The following is a 22,504-nucleotide window of genomic DNA, read 5'->3' on the forward strand; positions in this document are numbered from 1 at the left end:
CGATGTTGTTGAGGCGGCAAATAAGAACATAAAGAAGATTGTGCAGAAGATGGTCGTTACGTATAGAGATTGGCGTGAGATGCTACCCTTCGCCTTGCATGGGTATCGTACTTCAGTACATACATCAATCGGGGCAACCCCTTACTCCCTTGTGTATGGTATGGAAGCAGTCCTACCTATTGAAGTGGAAATTCCTTCTCTAAGAGTCCTGCTGGATGTCAAGTTAGACGAAGCTGAATGGATTCAGACAAGGTTCAATGAGTTGAGTCTTATCGAAGAGAAGCGAATGGCAACCATTTGTCATGAGTAGTTGTATCAAAGTCGGATGAAGAGAGCCTTTGATCAGAAAGTGCGTCCTCGAAGCTTCCAAGTCGGAGATTTAGTGTTAAAAAGGATCCTTCCTCCTCAGACAGATCACAAGGGCAAGTGGCCTCCTAACTATGATGGACCGTATATTGTCACCAAGGTTTTTGATGGTGGGGCCTTAATGCTTGCAACTATGGATGGTGAAAACTTCACTTCCCCTGTGAACTCAGACGCAGTTAAAAAATACTTCGCATAAAATAGACTCGCTGGATAGTAAAAAGAATAGTCTAGGCAAAAATGGGCATCCCGACGAACCAAGAAAATGAAAAGGTTCGGGCAAAAATTAGGGATTAAAAATGAAAAGATCGTACACCCGGTAAGTTGAAAACCTGAAAAGGCAACTTAGGCAAAAATGGGTATCCCAGTGGATTGAAAACCCGAAAAGGGCGATCCAGGCAAAAGTTAGGGATTAAACGAATGACTGCGTTCTGAGTAGTTCTGAATCTCATCTCGTGTCAATGACTGGAAACTTTTGAAGGATAGGAAACAGCCAAATCACTCTTTTCAGAAAGCTGATCATCTGGAGGATCTTGAAGACGAGCAAGTCATAGCAGAATTGGAATCCAATAGAAATCCATTTCACATTGCCATTAGATTAATTTCTGTTTTTATCTTTTGTGCGATTACCTCTTTCCAGGGATTGCTTCCTGATGTAAATGCCTATTCAGAGGCCATTCAATCAATAAAATCATGTTATTCAGTATATCTCTATTTTCATTTTCATTTTACTGTTTTGTTTGCAAAAATGACGTCCGAATTTTTGATAAACATTGCATCATGAAACATAAGAGCTTTACAGGTACATGCTTAATAAACATTTAAAATTGTTGTAAATGTTAAGTGCTTTAGATCGTCTATTCAGAACAGGTACCCTCAGGGCGTTTCCTTAAGGTTCCCAGCCGATGATCGTGAATGTTTTCCCCCAACAGTCGAAGTTGGTATCTTATCCCTGCAGAGCTGATCAGAGCATTGGATTCTTCAATTCCCAGCAGGCTCTCACTGCTGTACCTCCCCCAAGCGGTTGTTTCAGAATATACTCTCCCCAGTAGAGTTGACAGTGCCAGACTATATATCCCCAGCGGAGTTGACAGTGTCAGACTGTATCTTCCCAGCAGAAGCGGTTGCTCCTCAGGGTTCGATGCCAGATCGATGATCTCAACGCCAGATCCATGGTCTCTTTCCTTGAAGCAGAATCTCGGTACCGTATCGGTGTTTGCTTCCCCTGCTAAGTTGTCTCTCTCACAGATTATGGTTGCCAGAACCACTATCGCTTTCCTCAACAACAGGTTTTCAGTGTCGTTCTCTCCCCGGTCAGAGTCTCGGTATTTCGTCATTGCTAGAACACCGTGTGGCGGGTCATTTCCTGTAAGACCCCAATTTTGTCCCTAAGATCCCTCATGGCATCATAGCATTGCATTGCATAGCCTCAAGGATCATTGAGCATCTTGGTTTCCTTTCCCTTTGGGTAGGGATCTCTTGTGAGTGGTTTGAGATCACCAGGCATGTTTGAATTGTATATCATTGCTTTTCTCATTTTTTGTTTACTAACCAAAAGCACAAAAATATGTCATTTACATTTTTTTTGTAGCTCAAGCAAGCACCAGGTCAAGAGATTCAAGAAGATCCTTTGTGCAAGAGCTGAGATATTTTCTTTGGTATAAGGACCACATGATCATTACAAAGAGCTTGCATGAGCTAGGGTTCCATTTTGGAGCCATTTCATCAAGAGATAAAGGCCCAAATTCATCAAAGCATTTCATGGTCATCTGAGGACCAAAGAGTCAACTGTGCAGTCAACTGATGGCTTTGAGGTGGGGAAATGATTTGAAACACCTCATTCATGATCAAATGAAGTCTATTTGTCATTTCAAACATCTATCTTGAAGATTTTGAGGTCATGGCAAAAGTTTCCAAAAATGGAAAATGACCTGTAATTTCAAATTTCCAAAAATGGCAAGTTTCTGGTCCACATTCAACTTGACTCATCAACATCAAAGAAGCTTCAAATGGATTTTTGGTGAACATGAAAGTTGTAGATCTTTGTTTCCCATTTCCAAAAAGTCCTAATTCATGTCCATATGTTGATTGGTTAAGTAGTTATGGTCATTTGATCACAAGGTGCATGGGAATTCAAAATGGCATAACTTTTGATACAAAGCTCCAATTTGGTCCATTCTTTTTGCAAAATGCTCCTCATGTTCAAGACATTTCAAATGAACCATTGCCATGCATGGGAAAAGTGTGTATGCTCATCATTTCTCATGTGTTCATTTTGGAGGGAATTTCCACAATTCAAATTTGGCTTATGATACAAGCAAAATACCATTTCCATCATGATTATTGGTTGATTTTGAGTGATTTCCAAGCCTTGCATGAGACTTTGCACGTCTAGCATGGCACATGAGCTCACTTTTTGCATTTTTGCAAATTGCTCCATATTTCCCTAATCATGTTTAGCCAAGGCCTAATTTGGATTTTAGTGTGATTAGCATGCCATATAAATACCAAACTCTAACCATAATCACAGGATAACAGAATTTTCAGATCTCAAATTTTCAAGTTCCCTCCAATTTTCTCTCTCTTCGATTCTTCAATTTCTCCACACAAACACCAAAAATTCTTCAAGATTCTTGATCATCATCCTTCATTGATCAAGAATCAACCTCTGTTTTGGACAATTGAGCTGGAATTCGAGCAATTCAAGTGCATCTTCATGGCGATGGATTTATGAAATTGAAGTGGATCTAGGTGTTTTCAATTGATTCTTCTTGCTTAAAGCTTCAAGGCATGTGCAGTAGAGTTGATCTGGAGCTTGAGAGATCTTGAGAACACGATTTCAGCAACCTCCATTTCAAGTAAGTCAAAATTTCATCATCTCCTTTTGTTATTCTATGATCATAAATGTGTAGATCTCATTGCCTGGAGCATGTAGATATAATTAGAATTGAAAATGGATGAATATCGAGCATGTATGATGAACTTCAAGTTTTGATTTCAAATATGTTTTCGTTCGATCTGGAAATTATATGAGGAATTAGTTGAAATGATTATGATATTTGGATTCCTTGTGAGAGAGCGGTTCGATTGATGTGTGGTTTGTGCATTTCTGCAAATTTCCACGGCGGCGCCACCGCCTGGTTGGTCGGAGAAGACGACCGGAGCTACAACTCCGGCGTCTGGTTATTTGCTAGGGTTTGCTTGTGTGGCGTCCACATGTGCACCTGCGTGTTCAATCCATTGGCTATGCTTCCTTTGACTCGCTTGCGTGTGCATTTGACTTGCTGATTGTGCTGATGATGCGTTTAATGAAACACATCGTTTCATTTATGCTGGCGTGTTTCCATGTGGCCTGTTGCGTGTCTGCTTGATTGGTTTTGATTGCATTGACCGTGCCATGCTTGCCTTGACTTGCTGATGTGTGATGCTGATTGTATTAAGTGAAACAGTGTGTTTTGATGTTCAAATGAGGACCGTTTGATTGCTTTTTCGCGCCTGATCGTGTGGTCCTGATTAATTTTGGATTATTTCAAATAATGTTTTCCCTCCATTTTATTTTTGTTATGTCAATTATTTTGTTCATCTTATAAAAATCATAAAAAATAGAAAAATGCTCCAAATTAACTCCAATTTTTTTTCATAGATTTGTTTTGATGTCTAGTTTTTTTATAATGTTAATTTCATGAATTATTGTCTGTTGGATTTTTATTTGTGATTTTTTGATTTGAAGTTGTGCTATTTTGACATGTTGCATTCAATGCTTTGTGAAATCTTCATCTTTGACCCAATTGATCTGATTTTTTGTATTCTTGATCTTCACTCATGATGTGATTTTTTGAACACTAGTTTGGATTTTTTCTCATATGCTATCATTATTTTTGACACATGAAGATGTAGTGTGACAATTTGTGTCACATTTTTGGCATTCAATTTGTGCATTTTTGTTCATCTATTATTTGAACTTTTCTGGATTTGATTTTTTGCACATTGTTTGTTCATAACATGAGAAACTTGCATAAAAAATATCAAGGCCTTTGCATGCTTTTCTGTTTTGATTTGGATTTTCTAATTTGGATGTTCACTTTGTGCACATTTGTTGTCACTTGCATAGCATGAGCCATTTGAGATATTTGCTTTTTGAATTGATGCTGGTCCTTTTGAGGACATTTTGTGACATGTTTGAATGTGCATTATGTGAAAGATTGAGTTATGTTTTGATCATTTGGTTTGATTTTGAACTTAGTCTTTGTACTAGTGTTTTGTACATAAACTAATTGTGCTTTGTGTTTCAGGTTTGGACATTTAGCATTGATGGTTGATTTTTTCTCACTTTGTGAGATGTAAATGATTTGAGTTCTAACTTGTGTTTGTTTTGTAGGATCTTAAGTGATGTGGTTGAGTTCTTGAGCTCATGAGTGCTTGAGCATTGTTCATTGAGTTGTGTAACTGTGAAAGATCCACTGTTTGTCTGTTGGTTTTCTGACTGAAATATTAACTGTTCAGTTTTTGTACAGGTACATTAGTTGCTTGCTTTTAGCTCTTGCTTGAGCTTTGGATTATGGTTGATACACCACTTAGGTAGTTATCCTCTTTCTCCATGTAGTATGGAAGTCCTATCACCTTTTTGGCAGGCATTTTGCTGGCAAGTCCTCCTTAAGAGGCTCTATTTGTGTTTGTTTATAATTGTGCCAAAGACCTCCAAGATGAGGCATGTGCTACTTGATAAGACCTCCCATAGTTGAGGCAATTGACGGATAAAAGGGATTAGTAGCCAGTCCCCCGTTATTCAGTGAGTCGTTCATTATGCTCGCACTACGTGCTGATGCTTTTGAACATGTACCCAAGATCTTTGTCCAGTGTCTGTCAAGTGGAATAGGATCTCACTTTCTGGATCCCCACGCTTTCTTTATCATGAGCTCACCCCGGCCAGGGTTAAGAGCATGAGGTCTCATCCTCATTTCCATTTTGATCAGCTTCACCCTAACTCTCAATGTTAGTGGTTAAGAGCTACAACTTACCCTTGTACATTTTGGCTTGTTTGTCGAGGTTGATATGACCCCTCTTGACTAAAGCCTACCCTTTTGTTTGAGCCTCTTGTATGTATATAGTGTGTGATGATTGTTTGCTTGCGAACTTTTGATGTGTTTGCTTTTGATGTTTGTTTGTTATGGTTGGGAGTCGAATATAAGTCCATGTATTGGAATTCTGTTTCCTTTTTGGTTGGGAGTCGGATATAAGTCCATGTATTGGCATTCTGTTTCCGTTTTTGTTGTTAGGAGTCGGGTGTAAGTCCATGTATTGGCATTCTGTTTCCTTTTATTGAGGATCTCTTATGAGACTTGTGTGATTGCTTATGCTTTGCGCTTGCTTATTTCAAAGGATGGGAACTTACTTGGATCATCTATATGATCTCAAGAGAGGAACTCCTAGTGTGGTTTCATTTTTAACCATCACCTTTTTGTTCTCTTTAGAACTTAACCCTTTTTCTTCACCTCTCCATCTTAACCCAAGCCGAAACCTTTTTGTGCAAACATTTGACTTTGTTTTCAACATTAGAAACCTAAGCCTTAGGCTTTTGATTTTCAAACTTTCTTTTCATAACACTCATTTTGAATTGAATCTTTAAGTCAACTTTGACCACTTTTGTACATACTTCTAATTGGTAAATATAACCCATTCAAATTTCTTTTGTGGTTCCATGTCCACTTCTTAATCAAATTTTTCATAACCTTTAGCTATTAGGTTTGAGTTATCTTTGTGGTAGATGTAATACTCACCTTTGTCCCTAGTGATGGACAATGAGCCTTCCATGCTTATTATAGGGTTAACCCCTCACTAGCATGTTGAAGTTATCCTCACATGGTGGACTTGTGGTTTTTCAGGTTGAGTTTTCTCCCTTTGATAACAAAAGACCTTAAGGCTTTTGGACCAATCAATCCACTCATTTGTTTTGAGATTTTTTACCCGAACTACGAGGTTTTGATCCTAATCTTTTTATAAGAGGGTACGTAGGCAATGGGTTTATCCATCCAAACACAAAATGTAAATAAACTTGTATATTCTTTTCTCATCTCTTCAATCATGTTTGCACAAATAAAAATTTTCACAAAACAATAACCTTGCAACAAGCGTGAAAAGGGCTCCCTAGGAGTACCTAGGATGTTTTGGGTGCCTAACACCTTCCCATTGCATAACCAACCCCCTTACCCAGATCTCTGTTTCTTTTACTAGTTTTGTTTGTAAAACTTTTAGGTTTTTGTTTGCTTTCTAACCTTTCCTTTGGATAAATAGAAGTGCGGTGGCGACCCGACTTTGTATGATTTACCTTGGATTTAGTAAATATCTCCAATGGTAACGAATACACCGCTACAGAAAAGTGGCGACTCTGCTGGGGAAAACAATTTCTCCCTAGTGGGTTTTGCCAACTTTTCACACTTGTTGTATTATATTATTTGTGACATAGTTTTGTGCAATTTGGGATTACTGTATTGTATGTAATAATTGAATTGCTTGATATATCAATTGCTTGTGTGTGTCATACCCTGATTTTGACCCTGAAATTTTTTCCCCATCAATCACTCGTTTGCATTCTTTCTTCATTCACCTTCATATCCTTCATTCATGTTCATGTTTACTATGTCATATTTTTTTACGTTTTTCACATTCCAAATTTACATTCATATTTTTCTTCATTCACATTGAAAAAAAATTCCATTCATATTCAAGAATTTCCACATACTCATTCGTAGTTCGATTACTTCGTTCATTCATTCAATCATAATCATCCATGTACATGGCATATGAATAACTTATAATCAAAAAAACATCTCATCACATGAATACATGAAGTTTCTAAGATGCAAAGAGAGATCCTTTTCTTGCTACAAGAAACACCAATTTTCATTCATTGCAAATCGTAGGTTATCCAAAAAATACATAATTTACAGATGAGCTTGGTCCTCATTCAGCTGGGAATGTTCCCGAATCCAGCCATCGTTTAGGCAGTGAGTTTCTTGAGCGCTCCAATGAATTTCACAGTAAACCTGCTTATCACCATGACTACAGTGCCTGGACAGCCTGCCATTTTAATCCTCACAAGCTGCAGCAGTGTCAAATGAATGATTTTGAGAGCCACTTTTATCCTTATCCTGTCGAGAACCAGCTCCAGTGTGTTCCAATTAATATGTTATCTCAGGGTTACTCGCGGGAGCAATATCAAGAATTTCAGTATTTTGTGGTCATAAACTTTGAGGCAACCTGTGATAAGGATAAAAATCCCCATCCTCAAGAAATAATTGACTGTCCATCTGTCATAGTGAGTAGTGTCACTGGTCAGTTGGAAGCATGTTTTCAAACTTATGTGAAGCCTACCTGCAATCAGCTTCTGAGTGACTTCTGCAAGGATCTGACCAGTATCCAGCAAATTCAGGTAGACAGAGGTGTTACATTGAGTGAGGCTCTACCGAGGCATGACAAATGGCTCGAGAAAAAGGGAATAAAGAATGCCAACTTTGCTGTGGTTACATGGTCTAGCTGGGACTGTCGTGTGATGCTTGAATCTGAGTGTCGTTTCAAGAAAATACGAAAGCCACCTTATTTCAACCGCTGGATCAACTTGAGAATTCCTTTCAGCGAGGTATTTAATGATGTGAAGGGAAATCTTAGAGGAGTTCGAATAGGAATTGTAGCTAAGTCGTCTGCCGAATTTGTTGCCGGAATACTTGCAACTTGGTTTAGCGGAGGTGTTGTTGTACCACTTGCACTCAGCTATCCAGAAGTAGAGCTCTTGTATGTGATGAATAATTCGGATGTGTCTGCAATACTAAGTACTGAAGATCATAGTGAGTCAATGCAAAACATTGCCAACAAAACATCTTCTCGGTTTTTTTTTCATATTCCGCCCGTTCCTAATAAGTCCTCCGAGAAGAGCAACAACGGACATTCAAAAAATGGAGAAAGTGATGCAGATAGAATTTTCCTGGAAAACATTGAAAGATCAAGTGAAAATCCAGCACTGATTTTGTACACTAGCGGGACAACAGGTAAACCTAAGGGAATTGTTTATACACACAGAAGCATCCTTGCTCAGGTCCAAGCCTCGACAAAAGCATGGGAGTACACATCAACTGACCGGTTTTTGCATTGTCTACCATTACATCATGTCCATGGGCTTTTCAATGGTTTATTCGCCCCTCTCTACGTCGGTTCCACAGTTGAGTTTTCTTCCGAAATTTAGTGTCAGTGGAATTTGGAAGAGATGGCGTGAGTCATATCCAACTGAAGGATATGAGGCTGATGATGCTATAACTGTACTCACCGGAGTTCCAACTATGTACACTCGATTAATACAAGGTTATCATGCCATGGATCTAGAGCTGCAAGCCACTTCTGCATCTAGCGCAAAGAACCTACGTCTAATGATGTGTGGGTCCTCTGCACTTCCTCAACCTGTTATGCAAGAATGGGAATCCACCACCGGACATCGCTTATTGGAGCGATGTGGCATGACTGAATTTGTCATTGGCGGGACTGTCTATCCTGGTTTGACCTTGACAGCAGGCACCTTGTGGTGGGTATTGAATTCCTTGAACGTACCTCTCTCGGTTGAAACTGTTTGTGTATTTACAGCACCTATATTCTCAGCCTTTGCCTCGTGGGCAACTTATCTATTAATGAAGGAGGTTAAGGGTTCCGGAGCTGGCTTGACAGCAACACTTTTTTTGGCTATGGTCCCATCATATATATATCTAGATCTGTGATGCAAATTTGTTGAATAAGTTGGAACCAATAAGATCAAAACTAACATCCTTGCAAAATATAATTTACTTTGAAGACGATAGCCAAGAGGAACATGCTTTTTCTGAAGGTTTGAGCAACTATACAATTGCATCTTTCAGTGAAGTTGAGAAACTTGGGAAAGAAAGTCTTGTCGAACCAAGCTTGCCTTCCAAGAATACTGTTGTAGTTGTCATGTATACAAGTGGCAGTACAAGTCTGCCAAAGGGTGTCATGATTACGCACGGGAATATTGTAGCCACTACAGCAGCTGTTATGACAGTGATTCCAAATCTGGGTAGTAAGGACGTGTGCTTGGCATACTTGCCCCTTGCTCATGTTTTTGAAATGGCAGCAGAGTCTGTTATGCTGGCTGCAGATGTTGCAATTGGGTACGACACTCCTATGACTTTGACCGACACATCTAATAAATCAAGAAAGGAACCAAGGTAGATGCACTTTTTAAATCCCACACTTGCTGCAAACAACAGGAGATCCGCCAAAAGTACATGCCGAACCATGAGATGTACACTTAGCCAAAATTCCTTGCCATGAGCATCCACTACTATGACACAAGCCGTAAACTGCTATTTTCGATAGTTTCATGCAAGTGCTTTATTTGTATTTACCAAAGACTTGGAATCCACTTTGGTCACCAGATAACCATCATAAGGGAAAGATTTGTTAGTACTCACTACATACGTCAAACGCGGCTCGCAATAAATGAGTACATTGTGATTGCAGAGCTTCATGCAGAATCAACATAAAGCAATTACACGGGGTCTTGGGATTGTGCAGCTGATAGTTGTATAACACATTCACATTTTGGAATGAACGTTTCAGAACGGGTGAACTGCTTCCATTGTGGTCTTTGAGTCCATACATTTGAGGTGTCTTATTTCTTTCACAATATAAATGCCAATGCCCTTAGGACAATGAAGGTTATGTCTCCTGAGAGCTCCCTTGACAAGATTTTGAATCTTGTGGAGAGAAATCATCAACTTGCGTGTGATCTAGAGGCTGAGGGTCGTGGCAAGTTCAACGACATCCATCGCTTTCTTTCAGCTCCACCCCGTGTTTTATGACATATCTACAAATGCCAACACTCCAAACGTTCCTGGTAGCACTGGTGGAAAGCCTTTTCATGTAAAGGATGTAAATGTTGCTAGCAGTTTGTCGACGGATAATGACATTTTTGATATCCTACCACAAGCTAAGAAACACAAATATTTTATGAAGAATTTGGACAAGACATTTGATTCCAGGGCTTTGCATGACACTTTTTCTACTGTTGGACACATCCTGTTTTGCGAAATGGCTACCGTTGGTTCTGGCCAGTCTAAAGGTTTTAGCTTTTCCCAACTTGAGAATGCCGAACCTGCAAAGAATGAAAATTGATAAGTTAAACGAAATGTTGATCAATGATAAACAGTTACACAATCTCACGTCAATGCCAGTTTAATTTCTGAACCGACCATGGTGCTTAGAGACCTCAGAGACACTCAATGCGGTGCAATATCATCCTGCAATAACAGTTCATTTTCAAACCACCAAACACGTTAAATCCTAGAATATAAGAAGGAAGAAAATAGCATGGGAATCTCAATCAAACCATCAAGTTATCGGGATTTGCGAGATTATTTTGGAAGATGTTCGTGCTTTAATCCAAACCGAAGCCAAGCAGAGCCATGTTATCAGTAATAAGGAGAAGAAAAACAAAACACTTTTCATTTGAATGTTGGTGTTACTGATAGCAGCAGTTCACAGCACCTACACTTACACCGCAGAACCTCGGAACTTGTGGAAGCAGTTATGCAAAGGAAGAATGGGACAGTTGGCTGTTACGGTGCCATTGGAGCTGGAAAAACATACACAATGCTTGGTACAGTAGAAAACCCAGGAGTGATGGTGTTGGCAATTAAGGTTCTCTTCAGTAAAATCAGGACCAGAAGCTATGATGGAAACCATGTAGTTCATCTATCCTATCTCGAGGTTTATACCGAAGTTGTAAGAGATTTGATTTCACCTGGAAGGCCTCTTGTTTTGAGAGAAGCAGGCCTTACGCAATACAGAGTTTACTCCGCCGATGAAGTGATGGCATCGCTTCAGCAGGGAAATCGTAACAGAACTACGGAACCAAGCTCAAGGATCGTCTTCTAGGAATTCATCTGAACACAATGCTCGTGGAGAAAAGCAGATGTTGCTTGAAGTTGTTGATGCTGCTGATGGGACGGCAAACGCTTCATGCGTGAAGGAACAGGTTGTGAAAAGTGCACCGGATGCATCTCAATCTAGCCAAGCTGCGACTCCTAGAGATATTGAGGATTTTGGCAGGTCTTTAAGACCAAACACTTTCTTGCATCATAATTTCTCTACACTAAATCAATTTCAGTCCAGGAAAAATATGGATATTAATCCTATTGATCAAGATGTCAACAAATTCAAAGTATCAGATGATGTCGGGGACAGACAGTTTGATTCTAATCATGGACAACGGTCATACAGATACAACTACACAGTTGAAGATGTTTTGGGTAATAATTCTTCAGTGCCAGCGACTAGCAAAAAACCTCCTGCCCAAGTTCACAGTATGATAGAAAAGCATTTCTTCTGCACAACCTGTTTGTTGATGTTGCCATTTTCAGAGCAATTACGGCTGTTAAACATGTTTTGGAAGATCCCAGTTTTAGCTGCTCAGCAGCAGAAAATGATATTTAACGTGAGATAGCAACTGACTTGATAAATAAACCTCTCAGTTCTGTTTTTAAGGACCATGGTGGTAGTGACATTGACACTAGTAGCAGCATTCCAATCACAGTTCATGAGGCAATAGTTTGGAGGAAAAAGATTCACATTGGACCTGCTGATGCTTTCCATTTTCACTGCAGTAAAATAACTTGGTAAGGCGGTAAAAGTTCACAAGAAACAAAAATGAAAACGTTTTCACAGAAGAAGTACAAGGTACATGTTACCTTTTTCAGAATAAGCACCAAAACAGGATAGACAAACTGGCAGCACCAAAAGCACTTCCAAGTCCAACACCCCTTTGATCTCAGCGGCCAATTCAAAAGACCCTAGCAGTGTGACTATAAAAGAGAGGCCACTGTTCACTAACAGAGGAGGAGAGCCGGAAAAACCCTAAAGTTTGGATAGCCGCCACTGTTCACCCATAAGGAAGAGAGAATTCTGAAAAACAAAAAAGCGCCGTTACTGTTCACTGAGAGAAAGAGGAGTCGACGGCAAGGAGAAGAGAAAGCCATAGTTTTTCTTGGTGGTGAAGAGCGGACAAGAAGATCAAAACCGGTTCAGGTGAAACGCTTACTCACATTCGTCGATCGAACCCGCCGCAACCGGTTAGCTTCCTTTCCGAGCTTTATTTCTATGTTTCGATTATGCTTGGAACTCCATGTTTGATTTAGCAACACCGCTGCCTGTTTGTTTGTGATGTTAACTTGCTGTTAAAATTTTGATTTTCAAAATGGAAAGAAAACTGAGCTTTGGTCATTCGTCGTTACTATTTTCAACATGAGCTTTGGTTGTTCGTCGATACTGTTTTCAACATGAGCTTTGGTTATTCGTCGTACTGTTTTCAACTTTGTGTTTTATTTAAAAGGTTTGGTGCGTCTTTTGTTATATTATGTATTAGCGTTTCAAACTATATAATAAGGATGTTTATCTGGCTGAGTTGGTAAAGGAGTGCTTTGGCAAGCTTTTGGTCTTGGGTTCAATACCCATATATAGCATTCGTTTTCTTTAGCATTCATTTTTTTTCTTCATGTTTATGTTTTATTATGATTTCTCCTACACTCATAGTTTCATTATCACTTAATAACACAAGGTGGGTTTCCTTTAGTTTCATCATCCATTTAAACCCGCTTTAAGAATATAAATCATCTGATTCTCGATTCAATGTCGAGCCCATTTCCATACCCTTGTAAGTCGATTGCTTTTAAGCATCGCCATCAACCTCACATGGCTTACTCTTGGGCCTTCTTACAATGAACTCTTAAACATCATCAACTTAACTTTAAATAATTTCAAACCTCTGTACTTTGATTATTTTAATTTATTATTTGAGACATTTTCTAAATAAAACGTGAAGAAAAAGATTATCCTGGAGGGAATATCCAGTTATAATCCCGAATATTAGGCTCAAGCTGTAAGAGCTTGCAAGCCATAAATATTTGTCTTCCCTTCCACACTCTAATATTCAAATCGTTTTCTAATTAAAACGTGAAGAAAAAAGATTATCCTAGATGGAATATCAAGTTATAATCCCGAATATTAGGCTCAAGCTGTAAGAGCTTGTAAGTCATAAATATTCGTCTTCTCACCAAAATATCCATAAATATCTCAAATCACCTTCTTAATAAAACGTGAAGAAAAAGATTATCCTGGATGGAATATCCAGTTATAATCCCGAATATTAGGCTCAAGCTGTAAGAGCTTGTAAGCCATAAATATTCGTCTTCTCTCCAAATTGGTTATGAATATCTAAACCATTTTCTTAATAAAGTCAGAAGAAAAAGATTACCTGGATGGAATATCCAGTCGTAATCCCGAATATTAGGCTCAAGCTGTAAGAGCTTGTAGGCCATAAATATTCGTCTTCCCTCCACAACATTCATAAATATTCGAATCATTTTCTTAGCAATATTGGAAAGAAACAGACTGCCTGGGTGGAATGTCCAGACGTAGTCCTGAGTATTAGACCCAAGCTGTAAGAGCTTGTAAGTCACAAGTACTCGTCTTTCAAACTTCAAAATACCTAATTCCTACCTTAATACTTTTTCAATAAAGATGGAAATGGAACATGGTGTATACCGTGCACTCCTGAGACTAGGATTCGAGATGTATATCTCGCTCATCCAAGTTCTCGCCATTATTCAAAACACATCAAACCAATCAATTTTTTTCCTCGCCGCCGTGCGATTGATTTCTTAAACTTTTTCACAAACGAAAGGTACTTTGTTTCAAAACAATGCAAGGCAATGTTTCTCCACCTGTTTTGGGTAGTCCAACAATGTTTTCGTCGATTTGACACAAAGTAGCTTTCGCTAAAATCGACCAACAAACAAACATTTTTCTACCCAGAACTACGTAAGCCTTGATTTCTCTTTTGAGATACGTAGGAGCAGGATTTGTAAATCTTGTCAGGCCCACTAATAAAAAATTTAGGTTTAGTCCTTCGTCAAAATCCAAAAACATTTTCTTCTCATCCTTTCTTTCTTTCCCACCTAATAATTCGAAAAGCCTAATATTTCAACTAACACTAACGCACACAACTAACCTAATGGTTCCCGTTGAGTACAACGGACGTGAGGGGTGCTAATACCTTCCCCTTGCGTAATCGACTCCCGAACCCTGATATTGGTTGCGATGACCATATCTTATCCTTTCTTTAGGGGTTTTATCGATATTTTCCCTTTCCCATTTTGGGAATAAATAAAGTTCGGTGGCGACTCTGTTCAGTCCATCATTGCGAGCGTGCGATTGCGCTTCGCATAAAGTCGTATCCCCATTTTTTCGAGGTGCGACAGATGGCGACTCTGCTGGGGATAACTCTCTTCCCTAAGTGAGTCAAGCCTAGTTAGGTCATTTGTGTGTCTTTGTTTGTTTACCTATGTGGCTTTTCTTTATTGTTTTTACTATCTCTATTGTCATATTGATATGGATCTATTGTATTGGTTCGATTATGGTTTGGTACTTGGACACTCTGATTGCAAACCTTGTGGGAAAGACTTTTTACCCGAGTCTCGAGTAAAAACATAAGATAGGACGAGGTTGAGTAGTGCGGGTCCGCGAGATGTATTTCTCGTTGGGTCGGTACGAGAACCTTACTTAGAGTAGATTCTTGAGAGGATGTTGTCGCTCGGCAAGTAAGTTGTCGTAAGCTTCGATATTTTCTTTAGGATCCATGACTCTCAGAACCATTTGTAGAACCTTAGTTCTTTGCCCAACTAGGAAAGATGGTTGCGTAGTGTGGGTCTGCGAGATGTATTTCTCGTTGGATCGATGCGAGAACCTCGCTTAGAGCAGATTCTTTAGATGGAGTTGATGCCCGACAAGTAAGTTGCCGCAGGTAGCAAGCAGTCTAATGGATCCATGACTCTAGGAACTTTTAAAAAAAAACTTAGACCATACCTGGTGAGAACCATGTTCTATACAAAGCAATCAGACTTATCTATGCCTTAAGCCTATTGAACCTATACAAAAAAATGCATTACATTCATACATTGCATCAACATCATAAAAAAGCAAGCTCTTAGTTGTCTCTTATTTGTTTCAGGAATTGAGAACTTGAAAATGACAACTTCAATGAGACACACTTTCACGCTTAAGTACAAGGAACCTAAGTTGGACAGTCTGAAGGGTTTGATCTCTGATTTGTCTCTCAGTAGACGTGATGAGTTCGGAAAAAACTATGGGAACATTTTGAGCCTTCTAAATAAGAAAGTTGACTATGGAATTATCGGCTCTCTGGCACAATATTATGATCCACCTCTGCGTTGTTTCACATTCGCTGATTTCCAGCTAGCTCCTACTCTGGAAGAAGTTGAGAGAATCGTGGGTCTCAAATTGAAAGATTTTAATCCATTTCCAAAGCTCGAAGAAGATATGGGCCCAAAGAAGATAGCTTCAGCCCTAAGTATCAATGTCCCGACTGTTCGAGACAATTGGTTTGAAAAAGGGGGTTGCGAAGGTTTTGCCGCGAGGTTTTTGGAAGATTTAGCTCTAAAGTTCAAGAAAAGTGGAAATTGGAATGCATTCTATGTTGTGTTGGCTTTATTGATCCATGGGATTGTGCTCTTCCCAAATGTTGAAAAAAATGTGGATCAAGTAGCCATAGAAGTCTTTCTCTCTGGCAATCCAGTACCATTTCTCTTAGCTGACATTTACTATGCCTTTCACGCTCGACATGAAAAGAGGGGTGGAACTTTGTTGTGCTGTGCTCCTTTGCTTTACACTTGGTTCATGCAACACATGCCCGAAGAAGGTCTTTTTGTGGCAAAAGAACTTAAGTCTCCTCAAAAATTAGCTTCTCTCACCGCAAGTTCCATCAGATGGTATATCCGAGAATGGGAAACCCTAGACATTATAGTCAGTTGTGGGGAATTTCCTAATGTACCATTGTTGGGTATCAAGGGTTGCATAAATTATAACCCTATGCTATCTCGAATGCAACACGGTTACTCCATGGATGGTCCTCCTGACGCAAAGGACTTACAACCGTTTTTGCTCTCTGACATCCAAGCAAGCAATCTTGATGTAAGAGCAGTACGAAAGGCTTGGTTAAAGGTTGTAAGAAAGGGTAAAGAGTTTGGAAAAAGAAACATTCTCGCCAAAGAACCTTACACTTAATGGGTGAAAGAAAGAGTTGAGGAAGTCCAGTTGCCATTTATCTTAAAGGTTCCAACTTTTCTTAAAACTCCTGAGCCCAAGCCCATACTCCCTGATGACATGGAGAAACTCACTACTAAGGTTAAGGAGCTCGAATTGGAGAATACTGAATTACGGATTCAGATGAACCGAGTTATCTTGGAAAATCAGAATTTGAAAGAGGAACGTAAGGGAAAAGCCCAAGAACTTGAGGATAGCAACAAGAGAGCCCGGCTATTGGAAGACCAGAAAGATGATCTTGATCATATCCTATTGGGTTCCACATCAGTGATCCGAACCAGGAAGGAAGAGCTCAAGAAAGCTGAGTATAGGATCTGTGAGTTAGGGAGAATGTTGGATAAATCTCTTATGGATAAAAAAGAAATTAAGCTCGACTTTGAGGCACAAATCCGTGAATTGAGGGACGCTCTGAAGAAATGCGAGGAAAAGTTGTCTCGCGAGATCCTCCAAAAGGAAGAAGCTGAAAGAAATTGTCACCATCTCAGGTACCAGTTGGAAGAAGCTACTAGGAGGTTTGCAATTTTGGAAAGCCAAGAAGGTGATGCAGCCTACTTACTCCTAAAGAATGATTGTGTGTACTGGAAAAGGTTGTATAGAGAGGCTAGAGCAACCTTAGATAAAGATCAAAAGGTCATCCAGAAACTCCAAGAGCTCTATGTTGAATGGAATGGCAAGTTCCGCAACTTAGCTAGGTTTGTTAACCTAAATATGTTGGAACTCCCAGAAAAACTCCAGGAAGCGGATTGGTGTATGTGTCCAGAAAACACACCTCCTCAAGTTTTCAATTTCGTCAAGTTTATCAAGAAAATGATGAATGAGCTCACCACAGATCTGGCTACGATCATAAGAGCTGAGACAGAACTTAAGTTTACTTGTACTTGAATTTGAATTGTTGGTGTTTAAATCTTTTTGTATTCGAATCATGTGTACTTGAAGTTAAATCCTTTTGTATTCAAATTTGATTTTAATTAATGAAAGTTGTCATTTTGGGTCTCAATTATTACATGTTGTTCTTATATTCTAACGTTGCTGGAATAAATAATAAAGATAACTAAGAGTTTTGCAAACAAATGCATCCATACATGCATTCATACATTTTAAAAAAAAAAGAGTCTCACTCCGCCCTTTCTTCCACCAGTTTCACGCTGAATTTTCAACACCAGTATAATACTCGCGCCAGAGCAAGACAGAGAATGGCTGAACAAGAACAAGAGAGCGCCCGAGTTAGAGCTGAACTAGACGAAATCAAAGGAGGCATGTCCCAGATGCGAGAGATGTTGCAAGCTTTAACCTTCAGGTTTGAGATTCCACAAGCGACCGTGATTTCAGAGACCACGGGCCCAGTAGTAGAAGTCTCGCCTCAGAGGACGTTACCCTCAACCCTTCCTCCGTATGGGCTACCTTATGACTTCGTCCCCCGAGCGGAGGTGGTGCACGAAATGGGGCAATCTGTCCAACAAGCTGTGCCATTACCAGTTTACACCGACGCACGTCCAGTCATCCATACTGTGGTTCCACCAGCCGCCTATGCTAGGCATGTTCCTCATTATGAAGATCAAAACCACATGTATCAGATTGTTGACTCAACTGTTGCTGGTGACGAAGTAAGGTTTGAGGACTTCAGGGAGGTAAAGGAGAACATGCAGCTCCTTGAGAAGAAATTCCGAGATCTAGAAGGAGACCACGTCTTTGGATCTGCTGCCAAAGAAATGTGCCTTGTATCCGGGTTGGTGATTCCAGCCAAATTCAAAACTCTAGACTTCGACAAATACAAGGGGCATACTTATCCAAAAAGCCATCTCATCATGTATTACCGCAAAATGGCTGCACACGTGGAGGACGACAATCTGATGATTCACTGTTTTCAGGACAGCTTGAGTGGGGCTCCTTCCAAGTGGTATTTGAGTCTGGATCAAAATAGGATCAGGTGTTTCCAGGACCTGTCAGACGCGTTTATAAAACATTACAAATATAATATGGATATGGCGCCTGACAGAAGACAGCTGCAAAGCATGTTCCAACATGACAAGGAGTCCTTCAAGGAGTATGCTCAAAGATGGAGGGAACTGGCTTCTCAGGTTGAACCACCTCTTGCTGAGAAAGAATTGGCCGAACTGTTTATCGACACTGTCCAGCCTCAATTCTATGAGAAGATGGTTGGAAGTGCTTCTTTGGGATTCTCCGAGCTTGTTGCTATAGGAGCTCGCGTGGAATATGGTGTAAGGAATGGCAAACTAGAGGCTGTAGCTGGAACTTCAAATGCTAATCCAAAGAAGTTCTCTGGAGGGTTTCCTAGAAAGAAGGAAGGGGAAACAAATGTTGTGACTGCTGGTCAAGGAAGAGCTCCTCCAAGAAGGAGACCACAACAATATCCACCTCAGCAATATGTTCAACAACCAATTCCCTATCAACAACCCATGTATCCCGTCCAGTATGCTCCGCAACCATACGTAGCTTCTGTGATGCCTACGTTCAATCAACAGCCTGCTCAGGCTTATCAAGCGCCTCCAATCTATCGACCAGCTCCAGTTCAACAACGTGCTGCGGCTCCTCCAGCTTATCAACAACCACCAGCAGCTTCTGTTTATCAACAACCGAGAGCTCAAGCGCCGAGGCAAAATGCTCAGAACCAGAATAGAAGGCAAGGGGAGAGGGCGACCTTCAATCCAATCCCAATGTCGTACACTGAGCTTTATCCCTCCTTATTGCAAAAGGGTTTGGTGGTTCCCAGACCTATGGGACCTCCACCTGATCGTCTTCCTCCATGGTACAACCCTAATGCACACTGTCTTTTCCATGAAGGTGCCCCCGGGCATGACCTAGAGGGTTGTTACGCTCTGAAGCATAGGGTCCGTGAATTAATTGAGAGCAAGGTCTTGTCTTTTAAGGACATGGGACCGAATGTGAAGAACAATCCTCTTCCTCCCCATGGAGATCCTACGGTGAACGCCATTGAAGATGCATCTACTGTTGTTATGGTTGAGAAGGTGGAGGATGTTAAGACTCCTTTGGCAGCATTCCATGCCCGATTGGTGGAAGCTGGCCTGGTTAATGTTGATCATGACAACTGTGAAGAGTGTGCCACACACCCAAGAGGATGTCAGATGGTACGAGACAATATCCAAAACTTGATGGATGAAGGAGTGCTTCAAATATCCAGTGCTGTGAAGAACGAGGATGTGTTGGTGATTGAACCTTGTTTCAATTTACCTGAACCAGTTGAAATCCCATATTATAGTGGTGGAGTGGTCCCGGTGAACAGTAAGTCGTCGCCTGTCGAGATATGTATGCCCACGCCTTTTCCATACGAGAGCACCAAGGTTGTGCCTTGGAAATATGAGATTACTGCTGTGGATAAGGTAGTTGATGGAAGTTCAGACGCTGAAGTGACAGAAGCTATAGGTGAAGACGTCACCAATATTGCAGGAATGAGCAGAATGACCCGTAGCGGTCGAATCTATACGCCTGAATTCAATGTGACTCCTCAAGGGCCGACCAAGGAATCAACAATTGTAACTCCTGCTAAAGAACCCAAAGTGGTCCAATCCGAAGATGCTGTGGAATTCTTGAAGTTAATCAAGAGAAGTGACTACAAGGTTGTGGACCAGTTGCATCAAACACCATCTAAGATCTCTATTCTGTCCTTGCTACTGAACTCCCAAGCCCATAGGGAGGCTTTGTTGAAGGTGCTTGCTCAAGCTCATGTAACACAAAGCATAACAGTTGACCAGTTTGATAGAGTTGTGGCAAATATCACAGCTTGCAATACTTTGAGCTTCAGTGGAGAGGAATTACCTGAGGATGGATAAAATCATAATCGTGCCCTCCATATCTCGGTAAAATGCAAAGATGATGCTTTGGCAAGAGTGCTGGTTGATACTGGATCTTCTCTGAATGTTATGCCAAAGAGAACACTCGCCAAATTATCTTATCAAGGACCAGCTATGAAGCCTAGTGCCTTGGTAGTGAAAGCTTTTGATAGTTCCAGGAGAACAGTGATTGGAGAGGTTGAATTGCCCATATTGATTGGTCCTCATGTATTCCCGATTAATTTCCAAGTCATGGATATTAATCCAGCATATAGCTGCTTATTGGGGCGTCCCTGGATTCATGTTGCAGGGGCAGTTACCTCCACCTTACATCAGAAAATGAAGTTTGTAGTGGACAATCAATTAATCATCATTTCTGGAGAGGAGGACTTTGTGGTCAGTCACCTTTCATCCTTCAGATACATTGAGGCTGATGAGGACGCTTTGGAAACTTCTTTCCAAGCTCTTGAAATAGCCAATGCCACTTTTGTGGAAATGAAGGACCCTGTTGGGAAAGCTTGTTCATCTTTCGCGTCTTTGAAAAGCGCAAAGTCTAGTATTGAAGGAGGAAACCCTAAAGGTTGGGGTCAACTTGTTGATATTCGTGAGAAGCATGATCGCTTTGGTCTGGGATATGTGCCTTCCGCTACGAAAGGAGCCCGAGTCCTTACAAAGGACAACACCCGAAGCATCCAGGAAGTATTCCTCAGCACAGGATTCATCCATGGAGATCAAGTCAATGCAATTGAAGATAGCACCGCAAATGAAGATGAGCCATGTTTGGTTTACCGGTGTGAGACAGCTTTGAACAACTGGAAGGCGGTTGAGATCCCCAAAAAATTTCCTTTGTCAAAGTAATAATTGTCGTATTTTTTTCCTTTCAAATCGTTAGCTCTGCCCAAGGCTAATGGATCATGTTGTATGGGCCCCTTTTTCATTTTCAAATAATCATTATCAATGAATGAAAGACATTTTGTTAAATTCTTTTTTCATTTACTAGGTTTTCTCATAAGAAAATGGCAATCTTTTCAAAAACAAAAAAAAAATATTTCATTTATGCATTTTCTATTTTTACTTTTCTAAAAGAAATCAATCATTCAAAAATGCAGAATAAACGATAACCCCGTTGAATCCAATGACTTTACTACCTCTCATAACTTTGACTCCCCTATCTACCAAGCGGAAGAAGAGGGTGAAGAAGATTGTTACATCCCCGACGAACTGGCAAGGCTGCTCGAGCACGAGTCCAAAGCCCTTCAGCCACATGAAGAACCAGTGGAAACAATCAACCTTGGCACAGAGGAAGAGAAGAAAGAAGTCAAAATCGGCACCACGCTTGAAGCAAGCATCAAAGAGAGATTGGTCAAGCTGCTACAAGAATATGTGGATGTATTTGCATGGTCATACCAGGATATGCCAGGTCTAGATACCGACATCGTTGAGCACAAGCTCCCGCTTCAGCCAGAATGCCCGCCAGTAAAACAAAAGCTCTGAAGAACAAGACCAGATATGGCTCTGAAGATTCGTGAAGAAGTCAAACGACAATTTGACGCTGGTTTTCTCGCAGTGGCGAAGTACCCACAATGGGTAGCTAATATTGTACTTGTGCCCAAAAAGGATGGAAAGGTGAGGATGTGTGTTGACTATAGGGATCTGAACAGAGCTAGCCCAAAGGACGATTTCCCTCTACCACACATTGATACTCTAGTAGACAACACTGTAAGTTTTGCTGTATTCTCCTTTATGGATGGTTTTTCTGGATACAATCAAATCAAGATGGCCCCAGATGACATGGAGAAGACCACTTTTATCACCCCTTGGGGCACTTTTTGCTATAAGGTAATGCCTTTCGGTCTCAAAAATGCTGGGGCAACTTACCAAAGAGCTATGGTCACTCTCTTCCATGATATGATGCACAAGGAGATAGAGGTCTACGTTGACGACATGATCGCTAAATCTCAGAATGAAGAAGATCATATGAACCATCTTAAGAAGCTATTTGAACGCCTCAGAAAGTTTAGATTACGATTAAACCCTGCAAAATGCACATTCGGTGTCTGTTCAGGGAAGTTGCTTGGTTTCATCGTTAGTCAACGAGGAATTGAGGTGGACCCTGACAAAGTCCGAGCTATACAAGAAATGCCTGCTCCACGCAC

General features: G+C 40.4%; 1 protein-coding gene across 1 annotated transcript; it reads left to right on the top strand.

The window, feature by feature from the left end:
* Positions 1–17,732: 17,732 nt before the first annotated feature.
* On the top strand, positions 17,733–20,348 carry LOC127123486 (uncharacterized). The gene has a single exon (XM_051053699.1). The coding sequence runs from the start codon at positions 17,733–17,735 to the stop codon at positions 20,346–20,348; it is 2,616 nt and encodes an 871-aa protein (XP_050909656.1).
* The last annotated feature ends 2,156 nt before the right edge of the window (positions 20,349–22,504 follow it).

This window comes from Lathyrus oleraceus, chromosome 2 (assembly GCF_024323335.1).
Source record: "Lathyrus oleraceus cultivar Zhongwan6 chromosome 2, CAAS_Psat_ZW6_1.0, whole genome shotgun sequence".
Lineage (NCBI taxonomy): Eukaryota > Viridiplantae > Streptophyta > Magnoliopsida > Fabales > Fabaceae > Lathyrus > Lathyrus oleraceus.